Source organism: Antrostomus carolinensis, unplaced genomic scaffold, assembly GCF_000700745.2.
Source record: "Antrostomus carolinensis isolate BGI_N321 unplaced genomic scaffold, ASM70074v2 scaffold11360, whole genome shotgun sequence".
Lineage (NCBI taxonomy): Eukaryota > Metazoa > Chordata > Aves > Caprimulgiformes > Caprimulgidae > Antrostomus > Antrostomus carolinensis.
In genome coordinates this window covers 35,844-59,042 of record NW_010287738.1, presented here as the reverse complement: position 1 = coordinate 59,042, position 23,199 = coordinate 35,844, and the positions used below count along the sequence as shown (strand labels likewise).

Genomic DNA, 23,199 nt, shown 5'->3' with positions numbered 1-23,199 from the left:
TGCTGTCTGTAGTGGCTCCTTGTACAGAGCAGAGCACTTGTTAAAATATAATTGACTAATACACTGATATTTACTTCACAGTGGCAGATGGTTAAAGATGTTTCACCACTGCACTCCTTCACCTTCACACCACTGTATGTCTCTGGTTTTAGTGGAGCCACCTCAAACAAAGCCAAGGAACAGGGCCACGAGATTTAGCACCGAGTTGACTGGTTTATCCCTAAGTGACTAAATGGGGGCAACAAGCTGTAATTGTTTTTCTGACTTCTGTAAGGATAAGCATTTCTGCACAAATACTCAACATCAAAAATTGCCTATTTTGCTGCCTTAGTAAAACTCAGATGATAACTAATTTGGAAAGCAAATTTTCAATAAAGAAACAGTGAATGACTTTAATCCCTTACAAATAGCACAAATCCACTTGAGAAAGTATTCTTTAAAAAGTCCCTTTGATATTTAAAACCCTCCACTGGCACAGATTGCCTTTTAAACAGCTAAATGATCTTTGCAATTTGAAATCTTGGCTGATGGACCACTTGGCGCAGACAGCAGTAATATATGCTAAAACAGTCAATTGAACAAAAGGTTAGAGCACAGAACACATCATACAGCAGTGTGACACCAAGGGATTTACATGATGGGAACATAAACCAAACTCCAGCGATCAGTATAGCTCAATAATTTATGACTTATTAAAATAGCCTCTCTTTTGGTAACAGAATATTCCACTGTCATAAGTATGGAATAAAGTGACAAACTGCTTAAGATATGTCTAAAGATCTAATGCACTGAAGAAATAATCACAGTTCTTTTTTGTTATCTCATGAGAAGAGTCATTATACAGACTGTACCTGAATTTAAGACAAAAACAAAACAAAAGATAAAGTCAGGGATAATTTGTTATTTTTACAACTCAAACAGCAGAGCCAGATTTTTTCCCCACTCAATGCAATCACAAGACATCTACTCACAACAACTATAAAAAACATTAATACACATGTACTCAAGGTTATAAACTGAAATTTCTTGTGCAAATCACACAATAGCCTGCAATCATTTTGACAACATAAAGCTCTCTCCTGTGGGTAAAATACTGATAGAAATTGCTGCTGTAGCAATATGACAGGGCTTTAATTCATTATTTTGTCCACAGGAAGGATCACAGAACCATGATTGACAATTGTTAAGTATGATTTGGCACAACACATTCCAATTTAAAACCAACACAGCAGTTTCTATGCTGTAATCTACCCTCTTTGGAGAAATGCTGGATTTTCTGAGTAACTTTAATGCAATTGGTCCACTCTTCACAAATCAAATGTTAAAAAAGTAGAAATTAACTTCTCTGTAACAGCAAACATACCGTAGAGGAGTTTCCTTTGAATTAATAAATTAACTGAAGCTGTGAGCATTTGTTATATGTTTGTAAAAACCCTTTGATTCATGCGTTAAAAGCCCAATGAAGCCACTAAATATTGCCAAGTTAGTATGAAGGATTTATGTGAGCAATTAGAAAAGCAATACATATGCAAATACTCAAGTTATTTCCCAGTTATATTTAGAGCTTGGACCCAAATTTACTTGAAAATTAGAATAATGGATCCAGTGACTTTAAAGTCTGTTAGGAGTGAAATTACCTATGTCAGAAATTTTATATCAGTTCAACTGTAAATAGAATTGGATCAAACAATACATAAACGTGCTGATAAGAGGGAAATGCAGGAAAGGTAAAATTCATGAGATTCTGTTGTGACAGAAAGCTTGTAGCTATTCCTTCTAGCAAACCAATCTGATTTTGATAATAAAAAGAGGGAATAAAATGAAGTCAAAGTTAATAGTTACACTTAAACAGTATAACTATTTAAGGTGTGTTCTAGAAATAGTCCAAGTAAAGAGCCAACATTTCGTTCCTTTTTAAGTTTCGTAATGCTTTTCCTGATATTGCCTTGACTTCTATTGTTTCCTGACTAAAAAAGCAATTCATAATTGTAATTTTAAAAAACAATTTTAATTTCAGTTGTTACTTATTTCATGTCTCCTTGTAAGTATTTTGAGCTGCTACAAGAAGAACCAGGAAGCCAAGTGCAAAAGGTATATCTTGTTATGGCATTATTCTGCCTAAAATGAAAACTGAAAATTAATTTGGGTGAATCCGTACTTTTTAAACATATATGAATACAGCAGAAAATATAATAAAATTACCATTTGTATTTCTTCAGGTGACAGCTCATCTTCACCTTTGCCATCCCCCCATAATCCAACGTTACTTTGGGCATCAGGCAGATTCCTGTCTGTGAAAGAACCACCAAACACTTGAGACAATGCAGGACATTGATTATAGTGAAGTGAAAATAATTTTTCATCCATTTCAAAATCCTGATGAAATTTTTGTATCTCATTTGTCATTAACTGAGATTTACCCAATATTTACAGCATAAAATTACACCAATAACCTTTAACTTCTAAAATGGGACAAAAGTCTATGCATAGTAGTTCTTTAAGAACTGTAAGGATTTGCACTAATATATTGACAGTGAAGGATGTAAAACAACTCACAATCCACTGAGACTTGTTAGGGCACAAAATACAGTAGCATTTGTTTTTTTAACAGAAGAAAACACAATTTTCAATATGACAGCCTATATACAAATTATTATCTTTCAAAGAGACTTGACAAAACCCCCAGCTCCTCATTCCAGAAAGTAAAAACATAATCTCAGACATTTTGAGCAGAGTTCACAGAACAACCTTGATTTCCTCATGCTGTTCCATCTGCATTCTATAGTGCAAATCCTGTGCAAGTGTTCTTCCTGTGTATAAGAGGAATTGGATCTGATCACAAACTAACCCTTACACACCATAGCTGCTTCACTGATTTCAATAGTACTTCCCCTTTGATTAAAGCTAATCATCTGCATAAATCTTAGCAGGAGTTGGGCATAAAAGATCTTGAACGGCTATTTCTGGGATATTCCCTTATGAAGATTTATTTTTAGGCTTAATTATATACTTCTGATTATAGATGAAGAAGTTAGAATGGGAAAGAAAAGAAACTGTGCTACAGGAACCTCCTGTTTCTGAAGCTGTTCTAGCATCAGTGTTTAAAATCCTAACGATAAGACTGCACTCTTGAGAAGGCCTCTCCTCTCCTTTCCCTCTCCCTCTCCCCTCCAGCTGTGACATTTTTACAAAACCCCAAAGAGGGATTTGCGCCATCCCACAACTGATCAAAGCTGAACCTACTTCGACTTATCAGATGCAGGCTTCAAATTACAATACAGAAAGATTTAGTTTTTACTTTTTAATAGATTTCAGACTTGTAGTTATCCTAGTCAATTTTCTTCAGGCATTTATAAGTATTTTCATTTGTTTTGTTATAACCTTCTAAACCTAATTTTTTTCAATTGCAGAAGCAGCACCAATGCATCATCATTCAGATACTGACTTCTCTCGGGAAGCTTCTGAAAGGAACAGTTCTATTTATAAGTAAATATATGAAAAGGATTATGAGCAGAAATTTTCCTCTTTATCCACTGGAATATTTGTGAAAACTCCTGTAAAATAAATATTATGAAAGAGTATTGTTGTGTGTGTCTCCTTTGTAAATGTATAATTCCCTTCCCAGAAACCAATGTACAGTGTCACAAATGAGGGATGTAGATAAGGAATATAGTAAATTAAGGAAAAAAAATAATAAAACAAAACAATGCAACCAAAAACCCCAACAAAACAACAACAAAAAAATCTGTTCTTTCTTACAAGTAGTAAGAAATAAAAACAAGAGTATCTTTAAAGATTGTTTAGAAAGGATTCAACTCTATGTTGTCCATGAGGTATCATCAGTATTTTAAGTCCATTTCACAGAAACACAAAACTTACTTGTTTAGGTAATCAATGTATTTACATTATATCAAAATTATAATGAATTATTTACTGTATTCAAAGACAAGAAGATAATTAGTTTACCTAGCCAAGAAATAAGATATATTCCTATTTTATCCCAGAGGAACCAATTACTTCCAGGTACTGTTAAAAAAACAGCACCTGTATCCAACGTGATTGCTAAAAAGCAAATACACTTATGGTAAGAGGTAAGTGAGAAACACGTATCTCCGCAGGGCTCCTCCTGTTGCTGTGGTACGTTTCTGGCTACTGGAAAAGTTGTTCCATGGGTTTCACGGAGCTGACATTAATGCTTTTCTACAATTAATCCAGCCATGTTTCTTTTGCAGAAAGAGCAGTAGGTAATGCACAACAAAGATAGAAAGCAATAATCAAATCCTCTGAACCCTTTTCCATGCTGAAAGGAGACAGCTGCTAAGCTTGTGGACCAGTTCAAAAGCTACTCATTATTTACATTTATTTCCATAAACTAAATGTCAAATTTGTAATATGCAAATGAATACTGCCAGCTCAAAAAAGCAATCTCCAGAGAGACTATATTCCTACCATGAGCCATGTCCAGTATAATTCTAATGTAAACAGGTGCTTTGCCATACAACAAAAGTAATCCCATTTTGCTTTGCTTTCTGCCAAAAAAACCCAGACAAAACTCAAGCTGTGCTTCAGCACACCAAGTAGCTATTCATCATAACATTCAATTTAAGGAGAGGACCACAAGGTGCCCTCAGAAGAACTATCTTTACAGTTGAGATGCTCACGCAAGGGACCCAGGCACGCTGACTGTGGCTAATTGATAAATACAGTGATCACCATTCTCTAAAGGCAACAACACCCTGAGGATGAAATAGTTTATTTCTAAACAGGATAATTTCTCCAATTTCTTAAAAATTTGGAAACTTACTTGTAAAAAGAAAAAAAATCAAAGGCTTTGAGATTTAAACTGAGCTTCTTGTTTTCTAGACATCTCGTTCATGCTACTCCCATGCTTCAACAACCACCTACCAGCGAAGTCACAAGGCTGATTTTATAAGTGGCAGCAACCAACACACTTCTGTGAGGAATCACAGGCTGTGTGCATTTACAAACTGTTTCAGACAGATTTATTTTGTTAAACAAGTTTCATAGTTTTCTCAAAGCTAGTCAGCAATCCCTCATAAGTACTGCATCAGCAGCACTGATGTGCTGGGACTCCTACTTTCTTATAAAAAATTGAAGTATAAATAATAAAAGTGAAAACTGGAGCAATCAAAATTAACATTCAAGAAACAAAGCTTAATTTCTGTTTATTGCAATGGTTAGTTTTGTCCAAGGCAACCAAAGAACAGTGTTTTCCACACTGTGGCACAGGTTTTTGAAGCTAAAAATTGCAATGACACTGTGTGGTGGGAGCATACACGTTCAGAGATTGCAGAGACATTCCACAAAAAGGAAAGAGCACAGGGCAACAAAGATGCTGCTACACCGCTGCTTCTCTGCTGGGACTAGCTCACAGCTGCAAAACACTGATAACGTGTTAAGGTGAAACTCATCTATGTGCCTGTGTGCTGCATCACTTCAGACACACTATAAAAACATAGCAAGCACTAGAAATGACACATAATAAAAACCTTTACTTCTTACAATAAATCCAGTGTTGGGGGTGGGGGGAAGCACACTGATAGGGCTGCAGAAGTACAAACTGCTCGGGAAGATAAGCAATGCTGTATCAGAAAACGGAACCGTTTGCACGCTGTGAGGTAATTCAGTGTTAGAGTCTTCATCCAGAAATGGAGTATGCACTTCACATGAATCCAGCCTTGGTATGGCCCTACAGTCACCAGCCAGAGGAACTTCACTCTTTCAATAAAAACCACCAAAGAAACTGATCCTCAGAATAATATGGCCTTCCAACACATTTCTTCTATCTTGATGAAGTATTATCCCAATATAATGTCATATTTCATACAGTTTATGTTTCTCTCCAAAAATAATTTTCACACTGTAAATCACAGGGTGCCTTGGATTCCTCAAACAGGAGAACTCAAGCCATGGAAAGCAATTCCAGAATCACAGAAACAAGATTTCTCTTTAGGTATGCAACCTGAAGTTATCTGCATTGTGGTAGTACTTGAAAAGGCACTCTGCAGCAAAGTTCTGCCAGTGTACACACCCCAGGACAAACCAAAACAGCTAAGAGAAGGGACTTAAACCCCCTGGCCTCAGAAGCTGGCCACCAAGGATTCAGAAGCAGTGTTCACAAGTCCTGTCAAAAACAGCAACAGCTGAAACGACCCTCTGGTCAGAGATACTGCTTTGGATTTCTGGCTATCTCCTGTCCACCAAAAGATGAAATGCAATCCTTCCAGCAGGGGAACTCGATGCTGTGGAGAAGAACATCCCCAAAACTACTGGGTCTAGCTAGCCAGTAACCTCCCCTCTATGAGCATATTCTACCTTTGGGTTCCAACTGTAGAGGTGTCCAACTCAAGGTCTCTGTGCTTAAAAACTAGAACATGTTCCCAGAAAATCATGGAGCTACTTTCCAGTTCCTTGCCATCAATTAAAGAAATGTGTAAAAATCAGACAGATCTCTAATGATATGTAAGTAGATGGATATTGATAAAAATAAAAAAAAGGAAAGAGTTCACACAGAGCTTATTGAAAGGATGAGGAATCCAGCAAGGCATAAGACTTGTTTAGCTGATTGCAAAAAGCATGTCCAAAACTTTAAGATCTTGCTTCCTGTCTCACAGTGTGCTTCACAAAAGCCTGATCAGCTCCGGGGAGATGAAAATAGAAAAGGTGCAAGTCACAGGAACAAGCCCTTGTAATGTGAAGGAAGTACTATGGACCAGACAGGCCTTGCCACAGAAGGTAAAATATAACTATGTTTTATTCTTACCTTTGCTGTCCTCAGCAGAAAGTTTATCTTCAGTATCATCTAAAGGATTCTGTAAAGATTTTTCAGGGGAAAGAGGCGATTTGGACACGTTGCTCTGCTCAGGTTCAAGTCTGGACCTAGAAGCACAAGAGCCTATAATTTAACCGACATTACACAGCTGAATTTCTCTAAAATGAGAACCACAGATTACTAAATTCGACACTTTAACTCTTGCAAACTTCACATTAAAGATTTCCCAGTCAAGATACAAAATGTACTTGGCAACTTTCACTGAAATATTATTACAAAGGCAAAGAAAGTACAAAAGTATTCCTGAACAAAACATATTCATAGAATGGTTTGGGTTGGAAGGGACCTTAAAGATCATCTAGTTCCAACCCCCCTGCCATCAGCAGGGACATGTTACATGTCCCTGCTGATGGGATATTACATGTTCAGATTTGAGGAGAATTTTGAAGGCTACAGCATAAAAACACAAACATTTTATTAAATTTCCTTTTAAAAATCCAGTGTATTAAAATACATATTTAAAAAAAAAAAACAAACAAAGAACATTTTGGTCATACTGAAAATTCCTTTTAGTACCAATAGCTAACACCATTACTTTCTTTTTTTTTCAAGTAATAATTACATTTTTACTTTATATTGTCAATTATCATAAAGGAAAAATAAGAAAATACAATGGAATTAGCTTTTTCCTGAAAAAAGTATTTTATTTAACTAGTGTCAAAGAATAGTTTAACCAGGATGAAAGAAGAGTTTAACCAGGATGAAAGTGATCCGTATCTTGTCCGTGAAAGAACGCAATAGACCACGTAGCAGCAAGGCAAAGAGAAAACGTGTGCAGTGGACAGACATATACTACACCTAAATCCCTATATAATTTTAATACAAGTGCAATGCAACAAATGAGAAGCAAATTCAGTGATTATACACTAAGCACCTGTCAAGTTCATTTCACTGTGGCACAAAACAAAGTTTAAAATTAGTGGCAACATATTTATTCCAGTAAACTTCTGTGGTTTATTGTCTACAATTAATTCTGTAACTGTTCCACAGTAGACAGTTAAAAGCTGAGCAATTATACTATTAGAGAAGCTAAAGAACAAAAACCAAAAAAAGCAATGGGCTGAATCACCTGCTGTGCCACCTTCAGAGCTTCCTCCCCTCCCAAACACAACCAACAGTTAATCTCATTACGATCTGCAATCTTCCCCTGCTGCTTAACAGAAGGTGTTGCATTTTGTGTTCCTTTCCTTCTTTGTATTGTGTCTAAATTCTAAACCATAATTAGAAACTTCTGAGAAAAAACAGAATATAATGCATTAGTCATCACTGACTATGGTATTTAAACAAGAAAAAACAGTAACAGGGAACATTTCTTAGTTCTAAAAATTCTACAAGTACTGGGCTTTTGCTAATTTTACAAAAAAATAACTCTTCTTCCCTGATCTCCTCCCTCTCAAGTCCCAAATTTGCCTAATAATAAGGGAAAAAGAGACTTATCTGGATGTCCATGCAGTTCAAGTAATAGTTCTGATACTAATAAAACATTAATTCCCCAGATAATAAAAATATTAGCTTGATTTGAATAACTGCATGCATTATTAACAAGATTTTCTAATGGAAAAAGAAGTTTAAAATTGAAATGAATAATAATTTTCAATACTAATAAACATAAAAACTGAAAATCACAACCAAGTACCTTTACAGAAAAAGCTACTTGTGTTTTTATTTCTCAGCTTTTCATTCTGGGGAACTAGGCCTATGTAATTGGCAGAACTTTTTAATCAAAAAATATGAGTTAATACATAAAGGAAACTTTGTAAAAAATTTATAACACTCAGACAATTTGTTGAAGAGCTTAGGATGTTTATCAGTATAAAAGGAAAGATGATAAAGTATATTTCTACTGCAAACCTTCCAGTATTGTCCAATATGCATATATTTTGACTAAATTGCAAGAAAGAAGATTTACACTAAGATGAATTTACTTTTAAAGAAATGTATTCCCTTATTGTTTGTTGTCCTTACTTTGCACAGTATGCTAACATACAAAGTTTTCAATTAAAAACTGATAAAATACCTGAGATGCACTATTTAAAGAATGCCTAGTTCTTTTAAGTGATGGAACACGTTCTTACTATCACATAAAGCACCTGCTGGAATCCTCGAGGAAATTGCAAATCAACTAGTTGAAGGCAAAAAGAGGCAAAGGGGTATCCTTCAATACTACATAAAAGGGTTGCATCTTCCGGGTTATTTTTTAATGTCTTATTGCTCTTTATTTAAGTGGTATTCTAACCTCTGAAATGGCTCTTTCATTGCTCCATGTTTAGCATACATAAAATTAGAGTTGTTTTCTCTCTTTAGTCAACCGAGAAATCTTGAACCTGGGATTTCACATGGAAACAATAATACAAGAGTACAACAAATAGAAGAGCTGGTATTTGTTAGCCCATTCTATAACTGCAGGAACCATGCTATCTTTCTTTCAAGTTCTTTAGTGTGAAGAATACTGATAAAGTTATGTATTTTTACACACAAAAAATATCACAGTTTGTTTCTGTATGTTTTTTCTGAGAACTTATATGAGTTACTAAAATACAAATGTCTTTTCTCTCATTACTTCTTGCCAAATTTCAGAACTGGTTTAGGGATTTTTGTTTACTTGGTTTTGGCTAGTACTACTATTTATGTCTCAGGAGGATATATTCAAGTACATCTAATTGCACTTAATTATGCTGAATCACTCTGAATAAAATGTACATATGGACTTTTGAAAACATCTCTCTAGTTTCAATGTAAATGACTGATTGAGCCAAACACCAAACTGATAAAGCAGCATCAAGTCTTGGAAAAAAACTCAAGAATTTATTTATTGATGTGAACGTTCTAGAATTTGTTATTCTTAAACTAAAATGTACATAATGGAACTTAAGGTTAGAAAGGTTAGAATTCAAATGATGCAGATTGAGGAGACATGGAAAGCTTTTCAAGTATTAAATAAATTGTAAACCTGTTCATTCTCCCTGTTGTTCTTATATCTGGAAAGGTGCAGAAAAAGAAACTGAAAAAGTATATTTTTTGATATTTGACTGAAAAAAGAAAGAAACAAAAAACTCCCCCAAAAAAACAGACCAAAAAGCCACCAAGCACCATCATCTTTAACTTCCACACATTTTCACCTCTACATTAGCAGCCTGAACATATGCCATAACAGGAAGCAGAAACTATTTTGTTTCAGTTAAAAAGTTACATTCAAGATTTAAATTTTAATCATGTTTCTACTTGCCATGAAGACCTGCCATCTCAAGTAGCATTTATTCACAACAAAATCACTTGCTTTAGCAGAAAGCTAGTGCCTTAAAAAAAAAAAAAAAAAAAAAAAAGGACAAAGGAAAAAAAAAAGAAAGAGAATGAGAGAGAGATTTGTACCTAACCAGACAGTATCCTAAATAGCATCTTTGAGACATACAACCAACTAACTGAGGATATCCCTGCTCACTGAAGGGGGTTGGACTAGATGACCTTTAAAGGTCCCTTCCAACCCAAACCATTCTATGTTTCTATGATTTTATTCCGAATTCTTTTATGCAGAATATTACCTTAATGGCACACACAGAAGTATTTTGTTACATTTGTAGAAGTCCAGCAGGTTTATTAACCCCCATTTTATTTATTCAGTGCCTTAACATTTACATAAATGAGAATTACACCACTACACTGGCACTCTGCCATTTACAGACTTCACATGCCAGAAGTGTAAGAGCCCTGGAACGCACCTGCTGACAGCAAAAGGTGCTCATTCAACCACAGATTTCCATTAAAACAATCTCCTTAGAATCTAAACATGCATAATAGTTTTGTTGAATGTCCAACAAATGAAAAGCACAGTTAAACTATTTTTTGACACTACTCACAGTCTCTTCTTATCTATCACTCGCTTAACTCGGATGGCTCTTTGTTCAGAATACAGCTTACACACTCCTGTTCAAGACAGCAGTAAACAAAACTTCACGTTAGAAGAGCATGATTTCTTTCTTGGAAAATACAATAATTCATTTTAACCACTCAATAAATACTAAGTACTTTTTAAGTAATCTTCAATGAAGTCCAAGACAGCTGTTCTGTGCTCCTTTACCTGAGCAGACTGGACACCCTTGTGTGCTGAAATACAAAAGAAAAATATAACAGAATCTTTTAACTTTTTACTGAATTGCACAAAATTTTCATGTTTTCAGTTGATACACAAGTCATATTCAAAAGCCTATTAACATCTTATTTATGTTATATATTAGCATTTATTTTAAACATAGCTACATTTAAATATAAGTACTGTAAAACAGCAAACCGTTACAACAAACCAAAGGCTGAAAACAACCAGCATCTTACAATATTTATGTTATTGATTTGTTATATATGCCACTGAGTCATATTATGCCAATTAAATTTCTAAACAAGAATAGATGTCACCAAGCTAAGCAAAGCAAAAACGATCCAGAGATTTAACTTGCTTAAAATACTGAACTTCTCATATTTTAAATTCTCCAGTGTATGGACTACGTGGAAATCTTTGGGATTTATTGTGCCAAGGATCCTTTCAATTCACATATATTAATATTTCTTATTTTGATACTATGTAGCTCCCATGCATGACTGATTTTCAAGGATTCTGAATAATGCTACAACTGTGTTTAGATGGCATTTCAAAGCTGATGAAAATCTTTGTTGTATTGATAAAACACACACAGAGGAAGTCAACTTGAAAGTGGCAAAACAGAAGTTCTCTCTACAATTTTTATAAGATAGTGTTGTTAAGGTATGATCTCATACTCAAGTTGTCAAAAACATTGTTACTTCATCAGGGCTCTGTTAAAGTTATTTAATTATCTCAAACTTGTAAAGATTATACTATTAATACCTTATAGGTGGACAAGCTAGAAAGAGACAACCATTGAACTTAGTGACCCTTGGTTCAGGCCTCTGTGCCACAGTGATAAATTACTATTCAAGTAGTAAATATTTAAGACTATCTTTTTTATACTTGCTAATTAGTGTATCTGAACAAATAAATAAAGTTCTATGCTCTGGCTTCTCTTTTCACTAACATTAAAGAAAATTAAGTACAGTCCTAATCAGCCAATGGGATTACACAGAAGCAAACAAAAAGGCAACGAGACTTCACCAATCCCTTTTGAAAAGCACTGCAGATTCACCATCCAATATTCAGCATTACAGGAGCCTTTATAAATAACTAAGAATAAAACATTTACGAGTTGCTCAGTTTACCTTCTGTTCTCAGCTGATGAATGGCATCTGCACACGTCCTCATAAATATCTGAGCATCTTGATCTATCTGATCACGCTCTGTATCTGTCATCCTCACATACTCAGACATAATATGGCTGAGAAACAAGACAAACTGTCACTTATGTAATTCCCAACATAAAATCTACAAGTACACATTTTAGACCTTCTTCCCACTCACCATCTCCACAGAAGCTTTTCTGCAACACTGATTTTCACAGAAATAAGTGTAATAACCATCACTGCTAAAAATGCCACTTCTATAAAGCTGAGAGGTTTTTACAAATATTTCTGATTAGTAAAAGATGTAGAAAAAGCAATATATGCTATCTTCTCAAACGTAAGAAAATACTGAGCAGGTAAGGAGAAAATATAACTAGAAAATATGTAATTACCCTCAGTACTTATTCCAGTGAGGCATATTTCAAGTCCAAAACCACAAAAACAAACAGGATAAAGGAACAGCTCAGATACTGAAAGAAGTACCAGACATTAGCACTTATTTTACTTAACTGTATGTTTTCGTTAGCCTAAATACTGAGCTTCATTTTTAAAGTAGTTGTACTATGAAATCTCTGAATTCAAACCACAGTAAAGGAGAATATTGGAAAATAATGCACATTTTTAATATCAAGTCAATTATAAGATTTATAAAGATATCTGTTCCTGATGTTTATTTCTATTTTAGATTATGATTATTTAGATAATATTCTATTATTTAGAATAAATAATATATAGATATATAGATAGATATATAGAATATATAGAATAACATATATTCTATTATTTAGATAATAGAATATTTTCTAATGGCTTTTGGTTACTAATTTAATAAAAAAAGAAGGTCTGTCAGTAGAATATTAACACATTGTAGATAACCACCAGAAAAGCATACTGAATAAAGGTATTTAACAGTGCCTCCACAGCCATAGATGTCGGGGTGACCACAACTTTGCTACAGCAGCTTATCTGATGTTCGTCTTGGGTTTCCTGATGATGCAGTCATCACAGACTATGGATGTGAAATAAAATCTCAGCTTATACCCTCATTTTAATTTAGATTTTTATTTATAGGGGAAAAATTTCCTCACTTGTTCAAGGCATGTGTAAAGCAACTATATTAATGCAGTAACACAAGTAAAAGAGGGGATCTGCAATTTGCAAAGCTAGCCTGATACCCTTAGAGATCTCTTACATACTTCACTGCAATAATGCCAAATCTTCCCTGTCTGCTGCAATCCCTGCCACAGAAATGCCCACAGCCAAATCTCAGCATCTCTCATCACATAACAAAACCATCAGCTCCTTCTTGGGTCTTCAATGTCCTGTCAGCATAGGTCTCCCAGATCTCCTCCACAAAGTTTTAAGCTTACTCTAATGTCCCCAAGTATTATACCAAAATGTTTTCATTCCCATCCCATGTGACTGCATGTCAAAAAAGCAGCACATGGTTCGTCTGGCTTGAAAATTAAGTTTCTGCTTATTGGTCAGCTAGCACACAAACACAGATTAGCCAGCAAACAGTAAGGTAACCTCATTAGAAGTAGTATTCTATATTTTACTTGTTTGTTTCCAACACTGTCATGTATTTGACATCTAAACATCTGGATTTCCCCCCCCCCCCCCCCTCACAAATCCACCCCACCCCCCCCTTTAAAACTATTCCAAATGTTTAAAATTACTTTTCACAACTTACAGAAAGCTTACAAAAAAACAGTCATATATGGTGTTTCCATTTATATTGTACTAGCTGAATTGCTCTCCTTTGGTCAGGACAAATGGGTTTCATCAATCTGTGGCAAAATGCCCATCACAGCTGTAATCGGTGGTCTTCTAAGCTGTAACTCTAATTTGTGCTCTCTGAGAATGCAGATTGTGAGTGAGGAAAGATTCAAAATAGCCTGATTTTAGAGACATCTGATGAAAGGCTTTCCACAGTCTGGTTAAGATGACATATTGATAGTTATATATGTAATATAAATCACACTGTTAAATGTATTTGAACAGATCTTTCCCCCACTCCCTTTGCACAGTTTATATAGATGGGGCTTTTTTTACTGGTCTGTGGCATAAGGAAGTTCTCAGCCTGTACAAAGGCAGAAAATCCACTCTTACATTCATCTCTGCACAGGCCCAGACAGAAGGGGACCATTAAGATCACCTGGTATGGGATAACGCATAACATCATTCAGGAATCCACACCTAGAGTTACTTGACTATGTTAGGGCTCACAGATTCACAAGGAAAATAAGGACGGAGTAACAGCTTCATGATGGCTCCTTAATGAAGGAAAAAAAAAAAAATCTAAAAAAAAAAAAAAAAAAATCTCCACTCTTCTCTTTCAGATTACATGAATAAGTTCTGGCTGGTCTGCTGCTGAACAGAATATAAAGTTCTTGTCTTTATATGTCTAGGTTCTTGTACCCTGTCCAGCTTTGTATGCAAAGTTCTATGCTTTCAGTGCACTTTTTAACTCTACAGGGTAAAATAAAGATTCTTTAATAGGAGTTTCACAGCTTCAAAGGCAGCAAAATGCAGCTTAACCCAGTAAAAAAGAAACAGAATACTCTTCCTTTTATAACTGCTTACTGTTTACACAGAGTCTGGTATCAGCACTTTTGAACAAGAGCTGGTCAAGCCACTTGGAGGCAAGGATGCCTGAAATCCAACCTCCTTGGGAAGGCAAGGATGGAGTCATACAATCACATCCTGTTGTGTCAAAACACACGTGGCATCCACTAGTGCTAACAGAGTACTGAAGTCGCCATTGCTCACCCCAGTAAATCTGCACATGGAGATTATACTGAAAATCCAACTAATCACCACCCTCTAGCCTTACCATAAAAAGAACCATTCATTTAAGAAGAGCAGGTCAAGGAAAAACAAAACCAAAGAATTCCAACTGAACAACAACAAAAATAACCAGCTGTATCTGGTATGTCAGAGATACAAACACCTGCTCAGAAGTGCAGCAGCAGTATTGTAGCAACGGGCTGATACACCACTAAATCAAGAAAGGTCAAATGAACCAGATTTTTCACAAGCAATCAGAAGAATTGGCCAAGACACACACTGGTTAATGCATGCAGATAAAGAAGGGAGAAAGAGAGGGAGAAAAAAAAATTCTTCTAGATTTTTATCCTAATCAATAGGAGAAAGCTTCATGAGAAACTTGGGCTGGAAGGCAGCTTGGGTTATTTGTGATTTTTGAGAAGGCGAGTGAAGAGTTAAGATAAAGACAATGGACATCAAGTAGGCAAACTTCAATAGTCTAGAAAAATTAGTAGGTTATATTGCATAGAAAAGGGAAATTAAAAAGGAACAGAAAAGAATTTAGGTGAACTATTATTTTTGTATAGAAATTACATTATGGTAATTTGCATTCTGCCCTTGATGAAAGGGACGAATAGGCAATGCAGTAAGAGATCAACTTAGCTACTTCATGAACTCTTCATTGAGCTCAAACACAAAAAGCAGAATACAAAAAGTGCAAATGAGGTCTGATTGCAACTGACAAGTCTCAAGGAACACAGCATGTAGGGACAAACAGAAGAGGGTCAAGCGCAGGATGAGACAACTGGCAAGGGATGCCAGTAATAACAAGAGATTACTCTGCAAATATTAATAAGAGAAACATCTAAAATAGGAAAAGCATCAAATGAAGGGATGTATCCTCACTGTCAAGAACTAGAGGAGAATAAGTGACTGTGGGTCAATGAAAAGATGAAGTGTAGCAACTATCTTTAAAAAATATGGGTTAAGGAGAAAAAAAAAAAAAGCAGAGGCCTTGTACACCACTCAAACTAGGGAAATATAGGACCAAATAATCAAATAACGTTTAAGTGCTTAGGAAGGAACAAAAAGATTCTTGATACATCTTGACTACTAGATATAAGTCATATACAGTGTAATTTACTTCTGGGATGCAGTAACAGGTCTTAAGGATGGATGAAAAGCAATCATTACTATGTATCTTCTCTTTAGTGTGGCTTTGGTTACCATCTCCCACAGCATTCTCATAAGCTACCAGTGAATAAATGAGTTAGAAAAAATAGGCACCATATGGATGTGAAACTGTTTGAAAAGTTGAACTTAGAGTAGTTCTATACCAAAACAGGACACACCGAGTTGTGTGCTACGGGGGTTTGGCCTGATCTGACCCTTTAACACTTTCACTAACAACTCAGACAGTAGAACGGAGTATACACTTATTAAACTTGCAGAGGCACAAAGCTAAGTGAATTAAAATGGTATCAAGAGAACAAGACTTCAAATCAAAGCAATAGTGTCAACTTGGAGAAACAACATGAAGAATTTGAATAAGGAGTGGTCAGAGGCTCTTTGTTGCAGCAAGAACAATTATCTAAACCCACAGAGAATGAGACACAACTGATTGGGGAACAGTTCTTCAGAAAATCATCTGGGATCATAAATCGAACATAACAACAACACGTTGTTGCATAAAAAGTCATCGTTACAATGGGATGCACAAAGGCAGTAAAATCCTTTGTGAATGAAAGGTAATCTTTCTGCTATCCTTCGCTTTGGGCAAGGCCTCAGCTGGAGTTTTGTTTCATCTCAGCACCTCACTGTAACACCAACTGGGACAGTGTCCAAAGGAGAGGAAAAAGTACAATCAAAGGTCAAAGAGAACATGCATGAAAAACCAAATATCCTGTAACTGCTGATTCTAGAAGAGACTGAGGAGAAACAAAATCCAGTAGAACAGATAAGGGAACAGGAAAGGCAGAGGGGGGATGTGGAATCTTCACTGAAAGAAGTATTTAAAAGCAAGTAAAACACAGTGGTAGAATGACCCAGTCACTCTCTTTCCAAATGTGTCAGCCATGCTCCTTCCAGCCTGTCATTGCTATGATCCCGTTTTGCTGGCAAAGCACGAGGAACCAGAGCTGATGGAGGCGATACACCAGCTTTCAGAACTAGGAACTCTTTCTGCTGGTGCATAAAATATTTTTTGCTTACTGATTCAATAGAGACACCAAATCAAGCAGAAAAATTTGATTTCCTTCCAACAACATATTACAAAAAAAAAAAAAGAGAAGCAATAAACTGAAATAAATCAGTTCCAAAATACTAATATGTACAGTTTTAGCAGAGATATGCCCAATTTACCACCTGCAGATACTGCCTTACAAATATATACATAAATACTCCCCCCAAACACACATAAGTGTGTAGGGACATGCACATAACCTTAGATGTAAATGCAGCAGACACTTTTAAACTTTGTCCCTTTGGGCACCTAGTATGTTTTAAATTATTTTATTTCTTATTTAACTGCTAAATTTGAACATTATCTATTAAGTTTTGTGGATTTTAATTTGCTGCCTTTTTCCATCCAAATGCTATGCAACATAAATCCAAGGTAAAAACTTGCCTACTCAAATGACCAAACATTCCACAACAACATATTTAAAACTTTTTTTTTTTCCTTTTTAAAGTCTGTGGGGAAGTTTCAGCTACTAGAACAAGCAGTACAGGCATACCTGAATTACTATTTTCAGTTTTGTAAAATATTGCTGAGAAATTCCAGAATGATGCTATGAAGAATTACTGTTTCTAAAGTGTGATATATATATATGAACTTAGTACAATCAAAAAAAAAAAAAAAAAAAAAAAAAAGACAAATAATTTGAAAATAATTCTCTGGAGAACAGGAAAACACTATATACTCCTCCATGAAGAAAATCCTTACAGATCATCTCCATGTTTTACTATCTTAGTATAACAAACAAAGCCTTGCTTCTTGTCAATACAAGAAAGCAGTCTGGCATTGTACAGGAGCCAGTAAAACACTCTTTTTAAAATCCTTTAATGGCTACTTCTTTTCTTTTCTTTTATTGGTTAGGCCAAGGGAACACCCCCCACAAAACACAGGGTAAGCATTCAATGATTTTCTATTAGGTGGTAAACATGTAACTGATACATTGCTGTTTTTTGGTTTTTTTTGCTTTACTAGGTAGATAAATGTTAGGGCAAGAGGCATAATTGCTGCCAACATTATTTTGTAAGACAAAGATAATTTGTTAAGAACTTTTAAAAAATCTATTATTTGCAATAAACAACATATTAATGTTCTAACACTTAGCTGTACAGGACCACAGACACATGTAATGAAGTCACATCAGAAGCCTCCCCATCCAGCCTTTCCCATGGAAAAAGCGTAATTTCTACTCAGAACCAATCTGCTCTACACTGATGAAATACGTATCTCTGCAGTTGTGTAAGACAATAAATGAGATGTCCAACAATCCCAGATGAAAAGCTCTTCTCTCAAAGATTTTCCTTTCAAGTATGAGGTGTTCTGTGGCCAAAATCTAGAATTCTCTCAGTTCCTTCCCAATGTCTGATTAAAACAGTAGGAGTAACTACTGGTCTTTAAACTGTCTAAACCTTTAAAGACCCTTCAGAGAAACTGGAGGCTGTGGAGGAATCCCAAGAGGACAACTTCAAATTCCCAAATGTTAGGGTACTACAGCTAGTTCTCTGAACTATATTTAACACAAATGTACAAATTGTCTTGGTGGTTCAATGATCAATAACATGAGGGAGCCAAGGATGAAAAGCAAAGGCACATGCTGTTCACAGACAGAACGTTACACAATTTACCAAGGACTGAAGAGAGGATCTCACTCAGCACATTCTCCTATAATGTAGGAATGCATTATAGCAAATGGTCTGAGAGTGAGAATATATAGAATACAGCAGTCATACACTAAAAAATAGGAAGTAAGTAACAATCCTCATCTGAAAGTAATGATCACAGAGTGCTTAATAAGCAAAATTAAAAAAGCACCCACATCTTGTTAACATCTTCAGGAAACAAGAGTCTTTGCCTTCTCCTTTCCAGGAAAAGTGATCAGCTTGTTGTGCTGGAAACACTTTATGACCAAAGGGACACAAAAGAAATAGCCACCTACCCTTACAGCTAACTGTCTACAGAACTCAAAAAAGGAAAAGTACTAATCATCTTTCTGCTATGGCAACATAAATGAGAAATTATTCCACTGAAGTCAATAAAGTCTCATCAGCATATCACTTAACGAGAGAAGAGTAAAAATCTGCTGATACTCAGACTCTATAATACAGTCAGGAAGGGGCTTTTTTTTTTTTTTAAAGATACTGTTCATCACTACCTGACAAAAGATAGGCATTAGCCAAATGCAATGTTACTGAGAAAGTCCTTAAAGATCACAATTTAGCAGGGATCATTTTCTAATATATAAACGTCTAGTGTTTACCATATTCATTCATCAATTGAAAATTACTTTTGTGATTATCAAGGAAACTTAGAAACTAGGTTAATCAGTTCTGTTTTAAGCAAAACTTCTTGGTTATTTTTCTTATATATTGTCTCAAGTACTACACCCCATATGTACATTCTAAACACCACTATGAAGCTTAATAGGCCTACTTGAAAAAGCTTGGTGAGGAAGCCCTTGAGATAAACCGCAAACCAGATAAGAACAAGTAGGCAAATACTGTTTACCATTGCTGGTTTCAAGTATGATCAGAGCATTTTCACTAGAAACTAATTAATTTTCAAATACTCTGAGATGTCCTAAATCTCATTTCTTGACTGAGGAGTTTCACTTCTTTCCAAAGATTCTTGGAGAGAGACTGTAGTTAACAACACCACAGGTGACAGCTCAGAGACAGCTACTATTAGCAGGAACAGTGATGATGCAATGTCCCATGATTTAGCTACACATTTCTTCTAAAATAACCTGCCGCTGAATGTGTTCACTGATCATGAGCACGATACCCAAAGCTTTGTTAGGTTTGAAATGTGCATATGAATCCAGCAAGAAAATAATTAAAATTATTTAAGTTATTTTTCTTTAAGACAAGGCTCTAATGTTAAATAGAAACAATGATACATACAGTTATTGGTCCTTCCCTTAGCAAGTGTATTCAATAATAACACGAGTCAACCAGTCTTTGCTACTCATTCAGTGGTTTTGTTACAATTTTTCCTTACAACATTTGTTCCAGAGAAAGCCCAAGTTTTCACTATTATTGCTACAGATTTTAAGATGAATATGACCCCTAATTTTTAAGCCAAATGAAAAGAAATTACCATACATTTGGAGAGAAATTTGAAGAAGGAGCAACTATATGTGTCCTTCTGTAAATCAAGAGTTTTCTATCAGGCCAGTTTCAACTCTCTTTCCACCATAACTTACGCTGTCAGTGAAAGAGGATGCCACATCTCTGGTACCACTAAAGCTCTCAGAAGTTCTATCCAGAGGCAAGAATCACAATAGACAGGATAAAACAGGGAAGATGACCAAACAGAAAAAGTTCTTTATCGCAGAAAGATGAAAACAAAGGTGTAAGAGAAAGCAACTGAATCCTGATAAATAGGAAAGGATAAAGGTGCAACTGCTTCTAAGTCAGTAACCTTAAATCACTGCTTCACTAGTTTCATGTGAATAAGTAATCACTAATTCTTGAGCTTTTTGGGCAATTTAAGTATTTCAGTTAAATATTCAAGGTCCTATGAAAATGGGTCAGGACCTTAGTTTCAATTAACCCTTCTTCCAGTTGTCTTCTGCACTGCTAAAAATCTTCCTCTAAAAATCAATTAGACATCCCCTCTGTAGGAGGATATTTTATGTATGCCAGAAATAAAAATTCTGTTAACGAAGAATTTACAGTCTGCAAAAGGAAAGTCAAAGAAGCTACCAAGGACTTGGATGTAACACATTGTAAAGAAGTTTTACAAGGCATCCAATAACTAAACTTGGTATTAAATTGTTTAAAATTTTTCTCCATAGCTTAAGTATTGAAAAGTTATTAAAACTGCTGTCTTGAGTAAGAGAGGCATTTGCTAAGACTGAGACTGACAGCATGGATGCTAAAGTTCCCTTTGAAACCATCAAGTAAAACAGCATAAGCAATGCAGTATGGAATTTGACAGTAGTATCTATTTTAAGTTTGACCATTAAGGACAGGATCAACTGCAATCACAGAAGAGATTTGGAAGAAATGACACTTCTTTTTTCCTCTCCTCAGTTAATACCTGAGGTGGGGGGTGTGGTGTGAAAATTACTGAGAATTACCATGTTAACTAGTTAAAAGAGAATTTACAAAAAGAACAATAAAAAACTTTTAGAAACCAAAACAGCTTGGATAATTTTTTACTTCTCTTATCACTTCAATTTTATGCACCCTACTGTTAATAAAATACAAATAGCACCCAAAATTTAACTGCTAGTTACTGTTTGCTCTTACTGAAAATCATTTGCAGATTCTCAGCTTATGTATTCACATGAAGTTTTCACAGAATAAATAGTTATTTCAGTGTTAAATTAGTAGCTCCACCTAGTGTTGTTCATGACCTATTCCAACAGGAACTGAGGAGCTGAGAGCTAATCACAACATGTAGCTGTGCACTACTGCTTGCTGCTGGGAAAAGCAGTTCCTTATACACCTTGCACACGGAACTGACACCCGCACCCTTGAGCTTCATTTTCACTGGCACTGACTACGAACAGCTCCCATGGCCTTGCACTCATAAAACACACCAAAATCTCTCATGGCCTTGCACTCATAAAACACACCAAAATCTTGTTTGTTGTTGTTGTTTGCTTCACTTTTGAAACAACAAAATACTGCTTTTAAATCTCAGGGAGACAAAAAAAGGTGCCAGAAATCTTCCAGCAACTTACTGAGGGACACATTTTGATACCACTGATTGTATAGTATTGATATTACTGTGACAGACTGTTTCAGGCCTAGAAAGACTGTTCCTGCAGTATGGACCAAGCCTAAGGAATAGCAGACAGCTCATCTGCTCCTGTTGTCTTCTCCTGGGGGATGGGTAACTGTTTGGATAATGTTCCTATCTGGTACCTGTGAAGCCTTTTGGAGGAAGGTATTAAATTGACTTGGGACTTGGTGTCTTCAACCCAAGATGACTTTAGACTGCATTTTCTCTGACTTGATCGCAGCAACAGCTTAGCTTTAGTCAGGTTTGTGGCAGAATAGGAACACAGACAGGGCTGACTCACCTCATGTAATACTGCAGTTGTGTTGAGGGACTGGAGAAATACAACACAGGAAGTTTTGAAGTTTCAGAAGATCCTTTAAAAGGGAAAGTTTACCTACACTGTTTCATTTCTATTTCTGGAATGAAATATTGTGCAGCCTATAATACGACTACTAAGTTTGCACCTAACGAGTTTCATTAAAAAGTAAGTTTTCAATTTCTCACACGATATGTTTATTTGTACTCAGTTCACCAAAATACAAGTTGCAGTAACATTTACATCTTAGGATAACATGCTTTAGTAACCAAGAAAGTTAAATCTGCAGATCACAAGATATTCTTATTTTTTCTTAAAAACACCAATCTGTAAACTTGTCTTTTCATCTTCTAAAAATCCTACTACTAAAGCTATCAGCAAGTAAGCAAATACAGCAGTTCTGAACGTTTCCTAATGGCTGAAGAGAATCAAAACTTTCTCCACACAATAGTAATTACCAGAACTGAAGCCTACATTTTTTGTCACTGAAAAGCAAACCCTGAGCTGCTGTCCCCTCATACCATGTTCTCAATGGTGTCCTTCATCTGGAATTCACATTCCAGAGTCTGAAGTCTAAAGAGTTTGAATAATTCTGCTCCAGGACATGATGATGCTACTGATTGTACATTTGATGATAACAGGCAGGTTTACCATCACAGAGTGAAAGGGAAAACCTGGATCACTGAAACCAGTATTCTGCTGTCTCAGGAACCACTTGAGAAACCAACTCTGCAGGTCCTTAAAGGTGCTGGACTCGGCCTGCCAGGTTGTTTTGTTTCAGAACTCACTCCTAAGAACCAGAAATCTTCAAATCCCGATTCTCTTTTTATTTAGGACCATTTTCTTCCTGTGACAGGACTATTCTTCATCTTAAGGAGCTTACAGCAAGACAATTCATAAGCAATCTAAGTTTTGTTTTTAGTCATTATGCCCACAGATTTTTAAGCAGTTATAAATAAATAAATAAATTTAAACACAATGCCCACTTACCTGTAAGCATTAATGTAGTCCTTTCTGTGTTGCAGAAGAAAATCTTTCAGCTTTCCAATATGC

General features: G+C 35.6%; 1 protein-coding gene across 1 annotated transcript; it reads right to left on the bottom strand.

Moving 5' to 3' along the window:
• Nucleotides 1–2,202: 2,202 nt before the first annotated feature.
• LOC104521875 (syntaxin-18) lies at nucleotides 2,203–23,199 on the bottom strand (the record flags this gene model as incomplete). The annotated part of the gene is made up of 6 exons (XM_029083984.1): nucleotides 23,137–23,199; nucleotides 12,077–12,192; nucleotides 10,877–10,954; nucleotides 10,708–10,774; nucleotides 6,785–6,900; nucleotides 2,203–2,291 (listed from the first exon to the last, which is right to left on the bottom strand). Coding segments are annotated over exons 2-6 (459 nt in total), but the record flags the coding sequence as incomplete, so codon positions are not given.